The 17,696-nt window shown below is 35.5% G+C and overlaps 2 protein-coding genes across 3 annotated transcripts; one reads left to right on the top strand and one right to left on the bottom strand.

Moving 5' to 3' along the window:
* The first annotated feature begins 314 nt into the window (after nucleotides 1-314).
* On the top strand, nucleotides 315-6,873 carry LOC107875743 (protein farnesyltransferase/geranylgeranyltransferase type-1 subunit alpha). The gene is made up of 5 exons (XM_016722566.2): nucleotides 315-639; nucleotides 2,441-2,550; nucleotides 4,010-4,130; nucleotides 5,480-5,575; nucleotides 6,112-6,873. The coding sequence occupies exons 1-5, from the start codon at nucleotides 403-405 to the stop codon at nucleotides 6,583-6,585; spliced, it is 1,038 nt and encodes a 345-aa protein (XP_016578052.2). The 5' UTR covers nucleotides 315-402; the 3' UTR covers nucleotides 6,586-6,873.
* Nucleotides 6,874-7,392: 519 nt separating this feature from the next.
* Nucleotides 7,393-16,251, bottom strand: LOC107875742 (endonuclease III homolog 1, chloroplastic). 2 transcript variants are annotated; one of them, XM_016722565.2, is made up of 12 exons: nucleotides 15,961-16,114; nucleotides 15,769-15,857; nucleotides 15,296-15,402; nucleotides 14,784-14,847; nucleotides 14,239-14,298; nucleotides 12,894-13,042; nucleotides 11,845-11,911; nucleotides 11,194-11,285; nucleotides 10,887-11,024; nucleotides 10,702-10,806; nucleotides 8,302-8,385; nucleotides 7,393-7,829 (listed from the first exon to the last, which is right to left on the bottom strand). In XM_016722565.2, the coding sequence occupies exons 2-12, from the start codon at nucleotides 15,812-15,814 to the stop codon at nucleotides 7,707-7,709; spliced, it is 1,035 nt and encodes a 344-aa protein (XP_016578051.1). In that variant the 5' UTR covers nucleotides 15,815-15,857; nucleotides 15,961-16,114; the 3' UTR covers nucleotides 7,393-7,706. The 2 variants fall into 2 exon arrangements, with proteins under 2 accessions (XP_016578051.1, XP_016578050.1); XM_016722564.2 differs by having other exon boundaries at nucleotides 15,769-16,251.
* Between the last annotated feature and the right edge of the window lie 1,445 nt (nucleotides 16,252-17,696).

Genomic DNA, 17,696 nt, shown 5'->3' on the forward strand with positions numbered 1-17,696 from the left:
GTAAGGGTAATGTCGGTGTGATAGGGTATTAGGAGGCGGGGGCGGGGTAGATAATTTTGAGAATTATATGAACATTTTAACTTTAAAGTGAGGTTGAAAGAGAATTTTGAAAAGTATTTTCTATATTTTTTGAAGGGAAGTCATTTTCTTAGATTTAAGAAAAATAAGTTATTTGGAAAAATATTTTCCAAAACATATTCGCCAACAAAATATGAGAAAACTAAAAAACATTATTTTCTCAAAAATGTTTTCCTTTGTGCCAAACACACTCTTAATAACGACAAAACTAGTATAAATTGAAAATATAAATTAAAATTAACTATTTTTAGTAAATTATCAAGTGAAAATCAAAGGAGGGAGCTGTACTAATTGAAACACCCTTGAACCCCGGCGGCAATCCAAATGGACTCTGATGAAGAAAGCCGAACGCGAATTCCGTTCAAGGAAAGGCCCGATTGGGCCGATGTAAAGCCCGTTCCACAAGACGACGGGCCCTGCCCGGTGGTCCCCATAGCTTACACAGAAGACTTCTCGGAAACCATGGACTATTTCCGAGCAATATACTTAGCCAATGAACGGTCTCCTCGTTCCCTACAGCTTACTGCTGAAGCTATTCAACTAAACCCTGGAAATTACACTGTATGTCTCTAACTATTCACTGATCTCCGTTTTCTGTTTTCCCATTATTTGGGAAGTTGAGTGGAATTATTTTGGTGTATAATTGGAACTTTCGTGCATAAAAATGGAAAAACTGTGCAACTGGTGTAGAGTTTTAATTTGAACTTAATATGGAAGTTTGGATTTGAATTTGTTATCGGTTTACTTCATTGAGGCTCTAGGAAGCTGTACAACCATAACATTTTAGCTTATTTTGCTATATAATTGGAATTTTCGTGTATAAAAATGGAAAAACTGTGCAACTGGTGCAGAGTTTTAATTGAACTTAATATGGAAGTTTGGAGTCTCTAGGAAGCTTTAGAACCATAACATTTTAGCTTACTGGTGAAGCTGTTCAGTTAAACCCTGGAGACTATACTGTAAGTCTGTAACTATTCAGTGATCTCCTTTTTCAGTTTTCTCATTTTAGTTTGCAGAATGCAGGGTGTTGGAAGGTTAGTGGGATTATTTTGGTATATAATTGGAATTTTCGCGTATAAAAGTGGAAGAACTGTGCAACTGGTGTAGAGTTTTAATTTGAACTTAATATAGAAGTTTGGATTTGAATTCGTTATCGGTGGTATACTTCACTGAGGCTCTAGGAAGCTTTAGAACCATAGCATTTTAGCTTACTGCTGAAGCTATTCAGCTAAACGCTGGGAATTATTCTGTAAGTCTGTAACTATTCAGTGATTTCCTTTTTCAGTTTTCTCGTTTTGGTTTGCTGAAAGCAGTGTGTTGGAAGTTTAGTGGAATTATTTTGGTAGTTGATTGGAATTTTCGTGTGTAAAAATGGAAAAATTGTACAGTTGGTGTAGAGTTTTAATTTGAACTTCATAAGTAAGTTGTGAGCTAATTGGATTGGAATTCGTTATCCGTATACTTCATTTAGGCTCTAGGAAGCTTTACAACCATAACATTTTAGCTGTATATCTTACAGTGTGTTTGGATGGTTGTTATCCATGGTATTGTATTGTTAGTTTAAATACCATGTTTGTTTTGCTTGTTGCTTAAATTATATTGTATCGTATCATTAAGTTCCATCGTTAGGTAACGAAGAAAAGTCCCATTTTATGTAACCACCGATTTGGCAGGACCACGTCGTTACCTTAAATTTTTTCTCCTTTTACCTTTACTTATTATTTAGTAATCCTATTTTATCCTTTATCCTACCATTTTATAGTAGCCCTACGCTTGTACCCTACTTTTCTAGTAGGTTTATCTTTCAAATTATTGATGTGCCAGATTATGTAACGACGGATAACAATACAATCTATCCAAATACTGTATTCATTAAAACAATACAGTACGATACAAGTCGACACAATACAATATGATACATTATGAAACAATGCATAACAGCCATCCTAACAGAGTGTTAGTCTATCTATGCCTTTTTCTTTCACACGCACGCGCGCGCGCACAGAGTATACACACACGCACACACTCTCTTAGTGAGACAGATGTATATATGGTTCGATCCAGGAACTGTAGTTCTTTGGGTTTTCAGTATTAGTTTTTCACATATACGTGTGAACGCACACATATATGCTGCACGCTAGTGACATGCATATAATGGTTCAGGCCCGAAGCTTGGGTTATGTAGAACTCACAGTGGATCGGGCACTGATTTAAGATCCTATAAAAATGTTTCCGTGTTTAACTGTGAAGCTTGATTTGGATGAACCCGTAGCTTGTTTTGTTGTGAGCAGGGATAGATGTTGTTTTCTGGACTATATTGTACTTCAGAGTTGTTAGTTAATGATTAATTTTTCATGTTTAGGTATGGCAATTCAGGCGTGTTGTACTGGAGGCACTGGCTGTTGATTTACATGAAGAATTGAAGTTTGTTGATCGCATTGCTGGGGATAACTCCAAAAATTATCAAATATGGTAAGTTGAAAATTACACATAGGTTCCTGCTAAAATAAAGGTTATTGTAAAGTAAATACTTGTTGACAAGTGACTGATATCGCGAATCCACGGTTAATAGATATAATATGTGGGAAGCTGCTATAAACTGAGAGGATTAGACAGTAGGTGAGCTTTCAACGAACAGATACAGCATAATAACATATAAATCAAAAAATCAATATGCAGAGACACTTGATCACCGAGTTCTGATTGTCCATCATGTGCTAGAGGGAGGGAAATTATGAATTAGTGGTGGAATTGGTCATTTTAAGTTAGTGCCCTGGAGTCCAATAATTTTAGAAATGAAAATTAATGGTTCTGGCACAGCAGCAAGCTTCATTGGGCTGAGAGACAAGGTGCTGCATGCATCTTTTCTATGAGATGCAAATGCTTCAAAGAAATTGTAGATTTTTGTGAAACATACCTAATTTATAGTCCTGGATTAAATAATGTTTCAGAGAAATATCACTGTGTAAACTCTGTCAGTGAAGTGAAACTGCTTTCTGCGGAAACCGTCATCATGAGAAGTCCAAATTTTGTAGACAACAATTGGAACTAGGAGAACTCATTGACAAGGGAAATCTGGTTGTTAAAGATTATTAAACTCACTTATCTTGCAGTGGATGAAATGAGTATTCTTTGGCAATTTTGTATGCTAAACTACATAGGGATTATAGAGCTTGGCTTGACCTTGACTTATTACTCTTGCTCTTAATATGGTTTCACCTTGTTAGCCAACCAAGGCTCATAACTATTTCCTTTCTGAGGTTAACCTTGAGTTAGATTTTATTTTTATTTTTCAATTTTTTTTTAGGTTAATTTGTGGAAAGTACCATTCTCCCGTGTTAATTGTCTTTTTCAATTTTGAGTTGTTCCACATTTTTCACTTCTTTAACATAAATTCTTGCGACCTAATGTACACTTGCATGTTTTCCATGTCTCAGTATTTGGTAGGAGTTTTTTTTAGAGTATTTAGAGATTTTGTACATATTGCGCTTATTTATCTTATTTCGTATTGCTCTGATTTCTATTTTATTTTTAGTATGTCTTATTCCTTTTATGTTATGCCACCCACCATGCTTAATGGTGCATTACGCTTTTGCTTACTATTCTCTATCTTGAGCTGGGGGTCTATCGGAAACAACCTCTCTGCTTCTTTGGAGGTAGCGGTATGGACTGCGTACATTCTTCCCTCCCCAGACCCCATTTTGTGGGAATACACTGGGTTTGTTGTTGTTGTATTTAGAGATTTTGTACGACTTCCTTTTACCCTTTTCAGTATCTATGTGTCTGCATATTATACTCGACTCCATTATAGCCTTAACAGAAAAGAGAAGTTTTCCCTCCATAATTAATCTTGATCTGTTGAATTCTTTATTTGTATCTAATTGTAAATATGCGCACGATGGTCGAAATTCTTCATTATAGAAATTTACAGGCATCATAGACGGTGGCTTGCTGAGAAGCTGGGAGCTGATGCTGTGACAAATGAGCTAGAATTCACCAAGAAAATATTTTCTCAGGATGCAAAGAATTATCATGCTTGGTCCCATCGGCAGGTTGTCTTGCTAGCCCTGTTCTCTTGTTTCGAAAAGTTAATGCCATTGCCTCTTCTGGAAAAGTTCATTTGCATGAGTTGTATCTCATGGTGCTAAAATCATGTTTTAGATTATTCAAGTTCATGAATTGAGCCAGATTCTCGGTAGAATTGACAAAATACTGAAGTCAAAGTAGGGTGACTTAGGATCATATTAAATGTTAGGATCCACACATGCCAATTCATTACATTTTCTTTGGCTTCTTGCTTCTTTTGTTGCTTAATAAACATCTTTCATGTAATTAATCCTAATTATATTTTTCCCTGTTACAATGTTGTCAAAGGCGAAATAACTTTAAAAAGGCCCAATAAAAACATGGGCTTTAATATAAAAAAGTGCAAATGATGAAAATGTATTAATGCAAGAAAAACTTAGCATAAGCATGAACAATAAGAAAAGAATGTAAAAAATTTCAATTGAAAACCTATATGAAGTAAAAATTAAATAAATTTCAATATTCATTTAAATTTTCGTTTCAGATGCAAAAGTACAGTTTTAAGTTTTTGATTTGGGGGTAAAATTAGTTTTCTATTCCTTCACCCAAGGGTATTGTCCTAGTATCCTCAGCGAAGCCAGTAAGCAAGCCCAAGTCCACGCAAGAAGGCCCCCTGGATCTATCCAAATTCAAAGCCCATAGAGACGAAGGCCAAAGCATTGACTAAAGAGGGGGGCAAAGAGATAGTGATCAATGAAGTGAATGCAAATCTTGGGGACTAGGGTTCAAATCCCATTAATTTTTTCCGATGTGCTTAAACCTTGGTGATACAGTTATCAGGTACCAAAACCTTTGTTTGTGGGAGGTAGCAGGTATCCGTGGAATTGTCAATTAATATATCAGTTTAAAAGCTACACATATTGAACAGTGTCACCATGAGCCAGAGGTGGCTGCCTTGGTGCTTGCATTATAGTGTCACTTAAGCAAGACAAAGCATTAGACAAGCACTGTACATAGCTGATTGTTAAGCACTTTGAGTGAACGCTTAACAACACTACCTATAAAAGCATAAACAATATGGATGTACCAATCAAAAATTTTCCGTAATCTCCCCTTGTGGGCCTGCTTCTTCAGTTACTATACGATTTCAATTATACCTCAAAGTTCATTTCCAGTCAAACCAAGACAACAGAAGTTCGATAAACAAAGGGAGTAATTAGTTTTATCTATTCTGGGGAGAATCTTACAGCTCTGTGATCTAACCCGGTACCTGCGAAAGATGATCATGAATCCTGCCTTTATAATATTGGACTAGTATTTGCTTCTTTATCTCATTAGCAAACCAGCATATTGATCTTTTTTCCTATTTATGCAGTGGGTCCTTCAAGCACTTGGCGGATGGGAAGATGAGCTTGCCTACTGTCAACAACTCCTTGAAGATGATATTTACAATAATTCTGCTTGGAATCAGGTAATAATTGATTTTTTTTAATGAGAAGAAATTATTATTTTATAGTAAATGAAATTACAGAGAGCGACAAGATGTCCTCAGCTGACAAAATCAAAAGGTATAAAACAAAGAGATCTTCAAACAAGAAGCATCTGTCAATTCCCTTGGAGGTGTGTTAAAACTATGCCTGAAAACAATTAACAAGAATAAACAAGTATCCATGAAACTCATTACCGTGTTTGCTTGTTATACAGAAGCTAGGAGAAATACACAAGAAGCTCAATGTATCTTAATGGCAGTAGTGATGCGTCTGTCTGACTGTTCATTCTCATTTTACTCCCGAGCAGCAATTACCTACAAAAGTTTTGTTCTTTTTTCATTTAATTATTTTAAATCGACTAAATAATGTCAGCATTCGCTGATATTTTCAAGGAGCTTACGTCTAACAAATCTTTTATGCTTGTTTTATATAAAAAGATGTTTTATGCTTGTTGCTTTAAATTGTAAAAAGGGTAAAATCCTTTGTGAATGTTAGCTCCTAACTTTGTTTCTTGTAGAGATACTTTGTCGTGACACGATCACCACTACTAGGGGGCCTAGCGGCAATGAGGGAATCAGAAGTGAAATACACAGTTCAAGCCATCAGAGCTAGTCCAGAGAATGAAAGTCCTTGGAGGTATCTTCGTGGTCTTTACAAGAATGATACACAATCTTTGGTTGAGGATTCTCAAGCAGCATCAGTACTTTTGGACGTCTTAACCTCCAAAAATAGTCATGTGCATGCTCTGAGCTTATTGTTAGATCTTCTCTGTCATGGTTTTGAACCAAGCCAAGAATTGAGAAGTGCAATAGATGTTCTCACGCCAGAGTCATGCTCACCAGATTTAGCATTGACAAAGAGAATCAGTTCCATCTTGGAACATGCTGATCCAACGAGAGTAAAATATTGGAATTGGCGCAAAAGCACTACTCCTGTTCAATCAGCTCAGTGTCAGAATACAGATAGGTTGGCTAACTTAAGCATGCAATAATGACTTGTGAGAATATTGCACTGATGTTGTACGAATATACAGACGTGCATTTAAGGTGAAACTATGGTTGATAATATTGTGCTTCTCAAGAGAGGTCATTTTCGATAACTTTCTGGTACTGGCCAGAGTTTCAGCCCTGCTATGTTTTGTAAGTTTGGATGCATAGCTTATTGATACTTTTGGCGACTCAAATACTCTTGGAGGAAGGCTGGTAACATATGTAATTTACTGCCACGTCGAAGTAAATCTTGAAAATTTTTACAAAATGAACCTGAGAATTCTTTTGCACGTCTATGGACAATATCCCGACTGACTAATAATTGTGTGGATGCAAACTAGTTGAAACAGCTATTATGAAGGTTGAAAAGAATGTATGTAAGAGAAAAATAATTTCCAACCGTCATAAAAGTTTGTTTAAACCAGTTTGAATCCAAGTAGTTATTAAATCAGCATGGTTCATGAGCAACAAGCATGTTGGGTGCAATGAAGTAGGCGAATTATAAGTTTTTTCACTCATTCTTGCACAACTTGTGGGATATTATGATGTGAAAATGTAAACTTTATGCCACACGAAAATGTTATTTGCTTTGAGGAGCAAAAATTAAAGACCACAAATACGCAAAAGTGCAAATGATCAAAACAAAATTAATGGGCCTCATCAAAGTTCTCTAATTTAGCCCTTCCATACTCACTCTCCAGGTCTCCACAATGGATAAAGAAAAAAGGAAATGCTGAGTGGACTTACATTTGGAATAAATTGTTCATCCAGAATTTGAAGAGGCAAATAGTATCAATCCAAAAAATTGATAGCTTGGAATAACTCTCCCTTGATATCAAACCAAAAACATGATCTTACTACCTCGTTCGATGTCTAATGTTACAATATGTATTACCAGTTTTTCAACTTATCCACATGCTCCCACCAAACAAAACCAATAGCCTTTTTCTTTCCAGCCCATCAAACAGAAAGAAAAAGCACGGATATTTATATGGTCGAAATAAAATATGAGCTAAAAGCACAGAAGTTGTCTATTGTTGGAGTTACAAATGACAATGTTATGGGAGAAATGACAGAGAAAACTGCACCCTCACTGCAAAACTTGTTGAAATTCCATCAAATGTCACTTTTTGGGTGTGGAAGATGGGCTTGCCGCCTCTTTGAATGCGGATGGGCAGAGATCACTTACCGCACAGATTGCACAACGTGGTCTCAAGGGAGTACATATGGTCTGACCAAACCCAACCTGTTTTTAAGATCAATGAAACTAAAGTAAACTACGCAACAAAGTAAAAAATGATTCACAGGAGAACATAAAACAGAAGCGGTTTAATATGTAGAAGCTAATAGGTGCAACCATCTAAATATCTTCTTGATTCAGATGGTGTGAGATTCTTGAGATGGTCAGTTTCTTAACATCACACTAGTGTGGAATCAATTCAAGTAAATATGTTCATCCTTTCGAGCTTTTAAGATAAGTTCCTTTGTCAGACACATCGTTTTATGTTTTATGAGCCAGAACCCTTGTTTTATTTCCCCACCCAAAGAATATGTGCATCCCATGCTGATGGGTTCTATAACTACATATGATGATCAGACACTCCAGAATTCATGCATAATGCTCTTCGCAATGAAAAGAACCATTCAAGAATCTCTACCAGTTTTGAATACAAGTAACTATAATTTATGCATGCAAAAAAAATAGATCAGGGACATACCAAGAGAGGATTGATTGGCACCCATTCTTCCTTTGGAAGCCAAAGTTGCAAGGACTCCCTAGTCTCCTCAGGGGTTCTCGTTTTCTAACAAGAGCAAGCAAGTAAAAAATTAAACAACGTAGTACAGCATGATGATTAGAGAATTTATAGATCCTTAGATACCATTTTATAAGGTACCTTCAGTTTGGAAGCATTCAATTATTTTGCCAAGTTACATTGGTGTTAATGAAGGACAGCCAGGTTAAGGAAAACAAATTTTCCAGCTGGAGCACGTGCTCCTTGCTGTACACCAAGGACAATGCAGTAATTTAACAGGATTATTCTCCAATGGGTTTTCCACTTTTTCATAGTATGGAGCAATGGATGCTTACAGAAAATCTATCGAATCTCATGTTCAACTTTGTGAGGTAAGCATATTGACCATCATAATTACAGTTACCACTTTCAAAATAAAAATAAAAATATAGACCATCTATAATTTTGCCAGCTATACTTTTACATCTTCTGAGTAGTGACTAGCAACTTATGGTTTCCAACCGTAACAGTGGATTGACCTTTGTGTATATATAAGTGTGAGCGTATCATAATCAGTTATCCAAAATCGGAGGTATTTTCAGGAAGGTAATCTAGCTGTCTCTCACACATTTTTGCTGTAAGAACGTTGCTTGGGTATCAAGTTGGCTCTAATTGGTATTGGATAGAGTCATCCAAAATTTTAGTGTTGTTTGATTAACCATCTTATGGATGAGTTTTTCTATGTATAGATGGGGAAAATCTAATATACTTGCTTTCTCTGATCTTTTGATGCACCACACTTCTTAAATGAAACCTTTTGACAAATGAAATGAGGTTTGCTAAATACGGTAGTTTATGTATTGGGGAAAAATTGGTCTTTGGAGTAAGGGAGCCCAAGTTAGATCTGTACTCTTGAGTTGGCAGTATTTTGTGGTCTAGCATTTATTATGTATACTTCTCATTTGAAGGAAGTCAATATAATAGTTTTGGCTAAAGTTAGTATTTGATAATTTAATGTCAGCATAACTCCACATCACGGCGTATGGAAAATATGCATTGTGAAGTACCTTGAACTGGTAATAGGCTAATAGCATCAGCAAGAGGAAATGTGATCTCTTGCTTTGGCTGTATGTTTTAAAGAAAATAATTATTTCTTGTTTGTCTCGTATTTCATATTTCTCTGGTGTCTATTTTATTATTTCTTATTCCTAATTTTCTGTTATGTTTTCCATCCCTTTGTTTACTGTTCTCTACTTTGAGCCGGGGGTCTATCGGAAACAGCCTTTCTACTTCCTCGGAAGTAGCGGTATGGACTGCGTACATCTTACCCTCTCCAGACCCCACTCTTGTGGGAATACACTGGGTATGTGGTTGTTGTTGTTGTTGTCATAGTATGTTATCCAACAGATCAGCCTTAAACTGTCAAACAGGAAAAAATGAGGCTTCATAACAAGCATCCAATTCTAATTGCTAGAAAAAGCAGGCCCTAACTGACAATTACATTTCTCTCTCCACTAATTGATCATGACAAATTCATAGCCACCATTATTTTAGTCTCCACATGCTTCTACTTCCTGATTCTGGACCTAACCATTTAATTATATACTTCTGGTATTAGCAAGATCAAATCTTGAATTAGAGCCACCATTTCTTTTTAATGATAATGGCATCCCAACTAGCTTGCGCACCTCGTCTATTTCATCAGCTACCTTTCACCAACACATGTATCGGGTAACTTTTCCTTCAAGGCTTAGGCAGATATGAAGAAATCACCTAGTGTTATTTTGCGCGCTGATATTTGGAACTAAGACCTTGTGGTTCTCCTTTCACTTCATTGACCACTAGGCCACATCCACGGGTGCTAACTCCACCTTTCTTATTTTGCATTACATAAGCAATTGCAAGTCGAACAATTCAAATCTTCTAGCATCATGCCATAATTGATCGAATTTGTTGTAACTTGCATTCAATTGTAATGCTGAATGAACTAAACTTCTCCATCTTCCCTGGAGTATGATTTGTCAAACATTAGGAGAACTACAGCTGTTTCTCAAATATATTTAATTCCTACACTAGGCCTAAAAATGTTATTGTGCCATAATTACTATTACCCAGAATGGTAACAGAGTGCTGAAAAGTCAACCCCACACCATAATTTTGCTATTGAAAAGGTAACCCATTATTATTTTGAAAGCTAAAGCAGGGCAGAAGTTTAGAGTTGCTTCGATTTTCTTTTCACCAATGACTTCCATATATTTTTATGCTTTCCTCGACAATTATGAAATTTTAGTTTAAAATTGGAAAACAATAGCATCCATCAAACTAGAATGACACACTCCTGACACATCAGACGTGGCCTCGTTGTTAGATGGAAATCAAGAGTACCTGCTTTGTTCCGGGACGTGATACCCATCCAAGCCGATTTGAAATACGATGCACATGAGTATCTACACATATTCCTTGAACATTTTCCCATGCAACATTCATAACCTAAAGGAATATACATCCAACTAGCTTACACGTGAGGATGAAAAGGAAATAGAGAAAAGAGAAAAACATAACTTCCTTACTAGATGAGCCATCTTAGGGCCAATTCCTGGGAGCAGAAGCAATTCTTCAAGAGAACTAGGGATGTCCCCATCGTATTTTGAAAGACAAATTTTTGCTACTTTTTTCAGGTTGCTAGCCTTTCGCGTGTAAAACCCCACCTGAAAGGGAAACAGTGTGGATGCATAACCAAACAATGCTCAGAAAACTCTCAAACATGTTGATTAAAGGACAGTGCTTAATGTTCTTAATTGTTTCTTGCATTTCAGCTAATCCGGGTCTAATCGAAACATTATAGCATCCAAGTAACTGGCATAAAAGAAGACATACTGGATATATCAAACTCTTGATTGTTTCTTCATTTGCTGAGTCAATGGCATCTGCAGCAAGCAAGCCATTTTGAAGGAGACGCTGGATAGCTCCTGTGGGTAATAAGTCCTCAATGAGTACAAATAAAATAACAGAATCTGTGCCCTGCATTTATTCCAGATTATTGGAACCAGGGTCTTAGGTCTACGAAAACATGATGTAGTAATGAGAACACATGATAATTTAGCACTTTCAACTCATAAATCATGTATCTCATTTTTGGACATGAGTTCCGAGAGACAAGTACAAATAGGCATCTGAGAGAAAAGTTCACCATACAAGTTCATGGGGATATCAGCAGCGCTTTATTGTCATAACCAGAGGAGAATTGGAGACTCTTAAAATAAAATTCAGAAATGCAAAAACGAAAGTCAGGAATTCTGAAATTTAGAGGATAAAGACCAGGACAAAGACAACGACCAAATTGTGAATACTAAGATATAATAAGAGTAGAAACGAAGTATCTTAGACAGAATCAAATTGAGACGTTAGGCAAAGTATAATTAGCATTAGCAACTTCGAGTTGAAAAGCAAAGCAAATTATAATAAAAATTGAGTATAGAGTCTGTACAAGAACTTTCAAATTAGAAGATTAGCAACTTCAGAACTTGCCATGATTAACTTGATCTTTGGTCTGGCTTGACAGGAGTGATGATACAAGGACTGCAAATCTTCTTTCCTGATAAAAGCATACAAGTGTCAAAATTAGCAACAAAGTCAAGATGGAGCATCCACTTCATCAAAAATCAATATGGAGCATCCAGAAGTCATTAATTGTTTAAGCGTTCTCCACCAAAGGGTCAACAAGAAATACAATCTGTTAAACTTGAATGGATGTAATACCCATTCACAATCGACAACTAGAAGAATTAAATGTCAAAAACATCTAAGCATCTTCAACTGAAAAATAGGTTGATTATAATACCTTCCTAAACTAAGCAACACTTAATTAGAAAGATATTAGTTGGTGACCTAACCTTAGTGACAATACTAAGAAAATAACATCCATCAACAGTATGTTTCGCTTTAACTACTTTCACGACAAATGTTTTTGTCTGTCCTTTTTCAGAGTTACATAACTCCTTTACTGTGGTAATAGACATGGATAGTCCCTAAATTGCTGAAATTATGCACCTCTCTGTTTAGGGAGCTACACTACTGACTACACTCCTTGAGTTTAGTTCCATGGTATATGTGACCCCTGAAGTTCTGGTACTAGTTAGTCAAAAGGAGGCCAGAGGCTGCTAATGCCGCAACTCACATGAAAGAAAGCCTCCAACATATCCTTTCCGATGTAACTTCCTTTTTACTCTTCTCCATGTCCTTTTCAGCCTTATATCTAGAGAGTAACATTGTTGCTATCCTCGTTGGTGGTGTAAACATAGTTTCTTCTTTTGAGTCATCATTTTGGTCAGTAGTAATCACATCTAATCCTAAGTATATTGTTCAAGGGTCTGGGAGTCACATACAGTCTTTTTACAAAATTTGTTGAAGTGTTGACTTCCCCCCAAACCATTACTGAACCCTTGCTGAGATTGTAAGCTTTCTTACCCAACAATTACCTACCCTTTTCACTCTCAAACCCCAGAGATTTGAATCCTGGAATTCGTCCCACCATCATAAATATGCTTTTGAGTTTAATAATGCAAAAAAATTATCACCTTGGCAGGAAGAAAACTGCCGGCTTTTTCACAACCCATGGAGTCTACAGGTGCATCTTCTGCAGATCTCATCTTGCGGATTCCTTCAAGGACTTTTTCCCAGTTTGAAGGTGGCTGTAGTGGATCAGATAGACTGAAGCCTTTGATTTCTGTCCTTCAACAGACCTTAGCTTAGTGATATGATTAAACAAGACAAAGTGCCCATTGGCTCAACATAATGGACAAAAGGTGCTCCAAGTCCATTTATTTTAAACTAACTACATTAAGATATAAAACCAAAAAGAAACCTCGCATCAGCAAACCACAGTAAGATAATAAACTGAACTCTAATAAAGCATCAAATAAATCTCATTAATTCTAAACTAAGGGCTATATCTCGTCACCTAAGAGTGTCTAGAAAGATGAACTGAAGCAAGGAACTCTTCCTTTTTTCTTCTTCATTCACTTTGGCAGTACAAAAATTATATCTTCATATATTATGAAAGAAAAACTTAAACCTTAATGCTACATTTTTTTAGTGTTGATTGAGGACTTCAGTTCTGAATAACTGAAGCAATGAATTGGAATCTTCCGCTAAAAGTTATAGTCATAGACCAGCAGATTTGTCAAGCTAGTTGGCCACGAAACAGTTTCCCGGTTTTAGCTATCCAGAATTAAGCTTTTGATTTACCAGAAAGCTATTTGGTAATCTATATACATGTCTAGTTGGGTTTTCAAGTTTAAGGGATTTGTGAGTTTTGTTTCAAGAGAAGCACAAGATTTTCAGGTTTATATTTTGTGAATGCGATATTAGGTTAGAGGTAAGATCTGTTTAAATTTTTCATACTAGAGATGGAGGTTTGTTACATCAAAAAATAAAAAATAAAAACACTTTGCAGTGACATGAAGGAAAGAAGATTTGAGGTGGTTCTCCTTTTCAGATTTCAGATATGCTAGTACGATCTTTTGAACCTTTGGTTAAGTGGACAAAGGACATCTCACAGGTTTAATACTTATCCCTTAGGTGGCAAGTTTGTTCTTTTTCTTTAAGTGCATATTCACATTACCGCCTAAATCTCATTTGCACAATTCTTGGCAGTTAACCCCTATGTTGCTCGGACTCTTCAAAAAGTCTCTAGGTGCGCGTTAGATCCTCCAAAAGTAATGTATTTTTGGAGAATCCGACACGGGTGCGGCATCAAAAGTGAAGAGACCGTGCAACTTAGGTTAAATCTACTTCTCTTACCCCTGTCATCCAAATCTCATCAGCATAAACATGTATATAGGAAAAGACAAGCTAAAAATGTATCAAATTATTTTCCAACTTCATAAACAATAATGGGAACCTCCAGATTACCTCATTTACCTGTTTGTGTCGACTGGGATAGAGATTTTTCTCCTGTCAAACGAAGAGTTTTGGCATGTGCTGCACAAAGTAAACAATGATAGGCAAAATGGATGAAAAACAAGGAATTGGGAAGTCTAAATGCTGATGGACAGGAACATAAAATAGCAGAGCTGCACAGGTGACTGAAAGCTTGTAACTGTGACAGAGTTCTATACCATTCAAGCATCATAAAACCATGAAAAGAGAAAGGGCACTAACATGGAATGGGGTAGGCAAAAATATGAAGTCCAGCAATAATCAAGCCTAGCAAGGTAATAGGTGTTGTGGTTTCTTTAAGATAGCGGGAGGTTAAAACCCTACTTCTTGCGCACAAGGACACAAAAGAAGCAAGTTAAAGGATAGCAAGCTGCTAATATAGCAAGAAGGTTTGGGCAGTCATTGCCCATGTCTGCTTGGCAGACAAGCTGAAAAAGGGGAAATTTCAGATGTCTAGGCAAATAATTGTCAATGTATTGATGGTGATAAGAAAAGTTATGGAGTCAAAATAAAGACTTGAGACTTACTTGACTGGGAACGTGTAATGTCCTTTGAATAGGCAAAATCCTCTATATCAGGCAGTCCAACAAGCTGCAAAGCCAAGAAAAAAAAAAAAAAAAAAACAGAAAGTCCTCTTTCGTTTATGTCGCTGAAAAGCCAAATGATCAAATTATCTTAAAACCCTCAAATGGTCAAAGCAAAGAAGTATTTTGAGATGGTCAAGATTTTAATCACGTTGTTAGACGCACTACCAGACTGTTTGAGTTTGGATGCTAAAAGTGCTGAAAAGTCTATTCCCTCAATCAATGCACTTACAACTTGTTTGGATGGTTGTTACATATCATTTCAGAATGTACCATATTGCACTGTACTGTTTGATGAATACAATATTTGCATACATTGAATCATTACAAATGCCACACGGTAGCTATCTGAAGGATAAATTTACAAAACTATAACGAAAAGTAGGATCCAGGCGAGGTAAATGTAATTACAACCATTTCAAAACAAAAGTAATAAAGATATAGGAAGACCATACATTTCTGCCAGAAGATTCTTCCTTGACCTCTTTGGCAATGACTTCCAGAGTCTTTTTAACTCTCTTTTTCCGGACGAAAACACGAAGTTCAGGAACTGAGCTTCCACCTGAGCCATCATAACACAGTGATGGAGTCATTATTGTTACTAAGGGGTTCAATTCAAATATAAAAAGTAAGCGCACGAAGAAGCTGAAAGGCCTTCAACATCAACTATATGTAAATAGATATAAAAATAACAATTTTAACCCTATACAAACAATGTAATATATAAACCCCACGGCTCCGGACTATCAGAAGCTGAACACAAAACTTACAATATTACTGAAACTCCCCCCACCCCGCCCCACCCTCAAAAAAAATTACCACTTTTCATTATTCAATGCATATGTGCAACAGCTTTCAAGAAGTCATTCAAAAGGGTATTATTAACAAGGAATGTTTTGAAAAATAGAATCTTTGATGTTTGGCTGACCTGGGTTTTTCTCAGAGGGGGGTTCTTGTTTGACTGAACTTGGCATTTTGGCGGAGGAAATTGTATGAATTCCAACAAGTGTTGTGTTTCTGACAACACACAGGAACATTTTGATTAACACCAAACCATAGTTTCCGGCTTTCTTGATTCTTGGAGCCAAATTGTGTAAATTTAGTTTAATAAAAATAGTACCTCAATTGATATTTAAATTCCTTTTGTCACATCACGCACCCAAATCAGGGTCTCAAATGACATTTGAGATTGAAAGATATTAAATAAGTTGAATTTGATATTAAATTGAGTGTTGTTCACTCAAATTTATTTTAAATTGAAATAAGCTAAAAATTAAATTGGATCCTGATCCATCCAATTTATATCACTTAATTTAAAAATTATTAATTTATGTAATATTTATTTCTTGTAAATCCAATTCAAAAAAATAAATTTAAATAAAATTAGAAAGCTGAATGGGTGAATACAGAGGGAGTGGGGGTAGGGTAAAATTATTTTTTAAAAATAAAAAAATATTTTTGTGGGAAGGGCTGTGGGGTAGGAAGTCGAGGGTTAAGTGGGGTGGGAGGAATAGGGTTTAAAATGGGGGTTGAGATAAAAAATTTATATTTTTAAAAAAAGCTATTTTTTAAAAAAATATTACTCTCTCCATTTTGAAATAAGTAAATTGTTGGGGTATTTATTGATGTTTCAAAATAAGTGAATTGTCGAATTTTTTTTCAAATTTATCCTTATGATTTAACAACTAATTAACTTTGAAAAGGTATTATCAAGGACAACTTTTTTTTTTAGGTAAAAATAGAAAGTTATATTAAATTTATTACTTTAATATTTTTTTTTTAATCTGCATATCAAAATCTAACAATTTATTTATTATGAAATGGAAGGAGTACTATTTTTTGCGGAAGAGTATGATGGGGGGATGGGAGGTTTTAAGGGGTGATGGGATTGGGGTAAGATTTTTTTTTTAAAAAAAAAAAAAGAATTTTGGGGGTAGGTGTAGGAAAGGGATGGAGTTGAGTAGTAGTTTTTTTAAAAAAAGAAAAAGAAATTTATTTTTTACAAAAAAATATTTATTTTTTTTTGGGGGGAGGGGGAAGGGGGTGGGAGTAAGGGGTTTTGTGCTGGGAAGGGGGGGGGAGGAATTTGATCGGGGGTAAGAAAAGTTTTTTAAAAAAAAAAAATGTTAAAAAATATTTTGTAGGGGTGGGGGTTCGAGGTAGAGAGGGGCATGAAATGGGATGGGGAAAAAAATTATATTTTTTTTTTAAGAAATAAAAATAATTTATTTAATGAAAATGAGGTGGAGTGGAATAAGTTGGGGGTGTAGTGGGAGCGGGGCAAGGGTGGGGTAAAGTGAGGTGGCGATTTGAAAGTATGAGTACATATTGTCACTTGTTTTTGTTACTTTCATTAAGAAAATTATTTTTTTGTTAAATTGGTTGAAGTAGAGATTGAATTGGATCTCGTTTGAACCCAATTTAAAAAATGAATTGGGAATTGATGGATTGAGATTTTATCCTAGTAGTAAATTATCTTGAATTCAATCCATAAAGAAATGAGCAAATTGGGCGAGTTAGCTCAATTTGAATTCATTTTGACATTTCTATCCTAAAGTAAAGATTTGGCTACCAGATTTGAGTCGAGGTGGAATTATTAAGTTTGAGTTTTGATATGGAAAAAATTTATAAATAGCTATATATTATATTACAGAGTATATATTATATTATACTTTCTCCGTTTTATTTTATGTGTCACTTTTTGATCGGACACAAAATTTTAAAAGTAAATAATGATTTTGTAAAGTTTATAAAATTATTCTTTTAAAAGTTTCTTTAATATTTACCTTTAAATTATCTTTCTTAATAGATGGGATTCAATAAGAATGAAATAGAAATAATGTCATTAAATAATTA

This window comes from Capsicum annuum, chromosome 6, assembly GCF_002878395.1.
Source record: "Capsicum annuum cultivar UCD-10X-F1 chromosome 6, UCD10Xv1.1, whole genome shotgun sequence".
Classification (NCBI taxonomy): domain Eukaryota; kingdom Viridiplantae; phylum Streptophyta; class Magnoliopsida; order Solanales; family Solanaceae; genus Capsicum; species Capsicum annuum.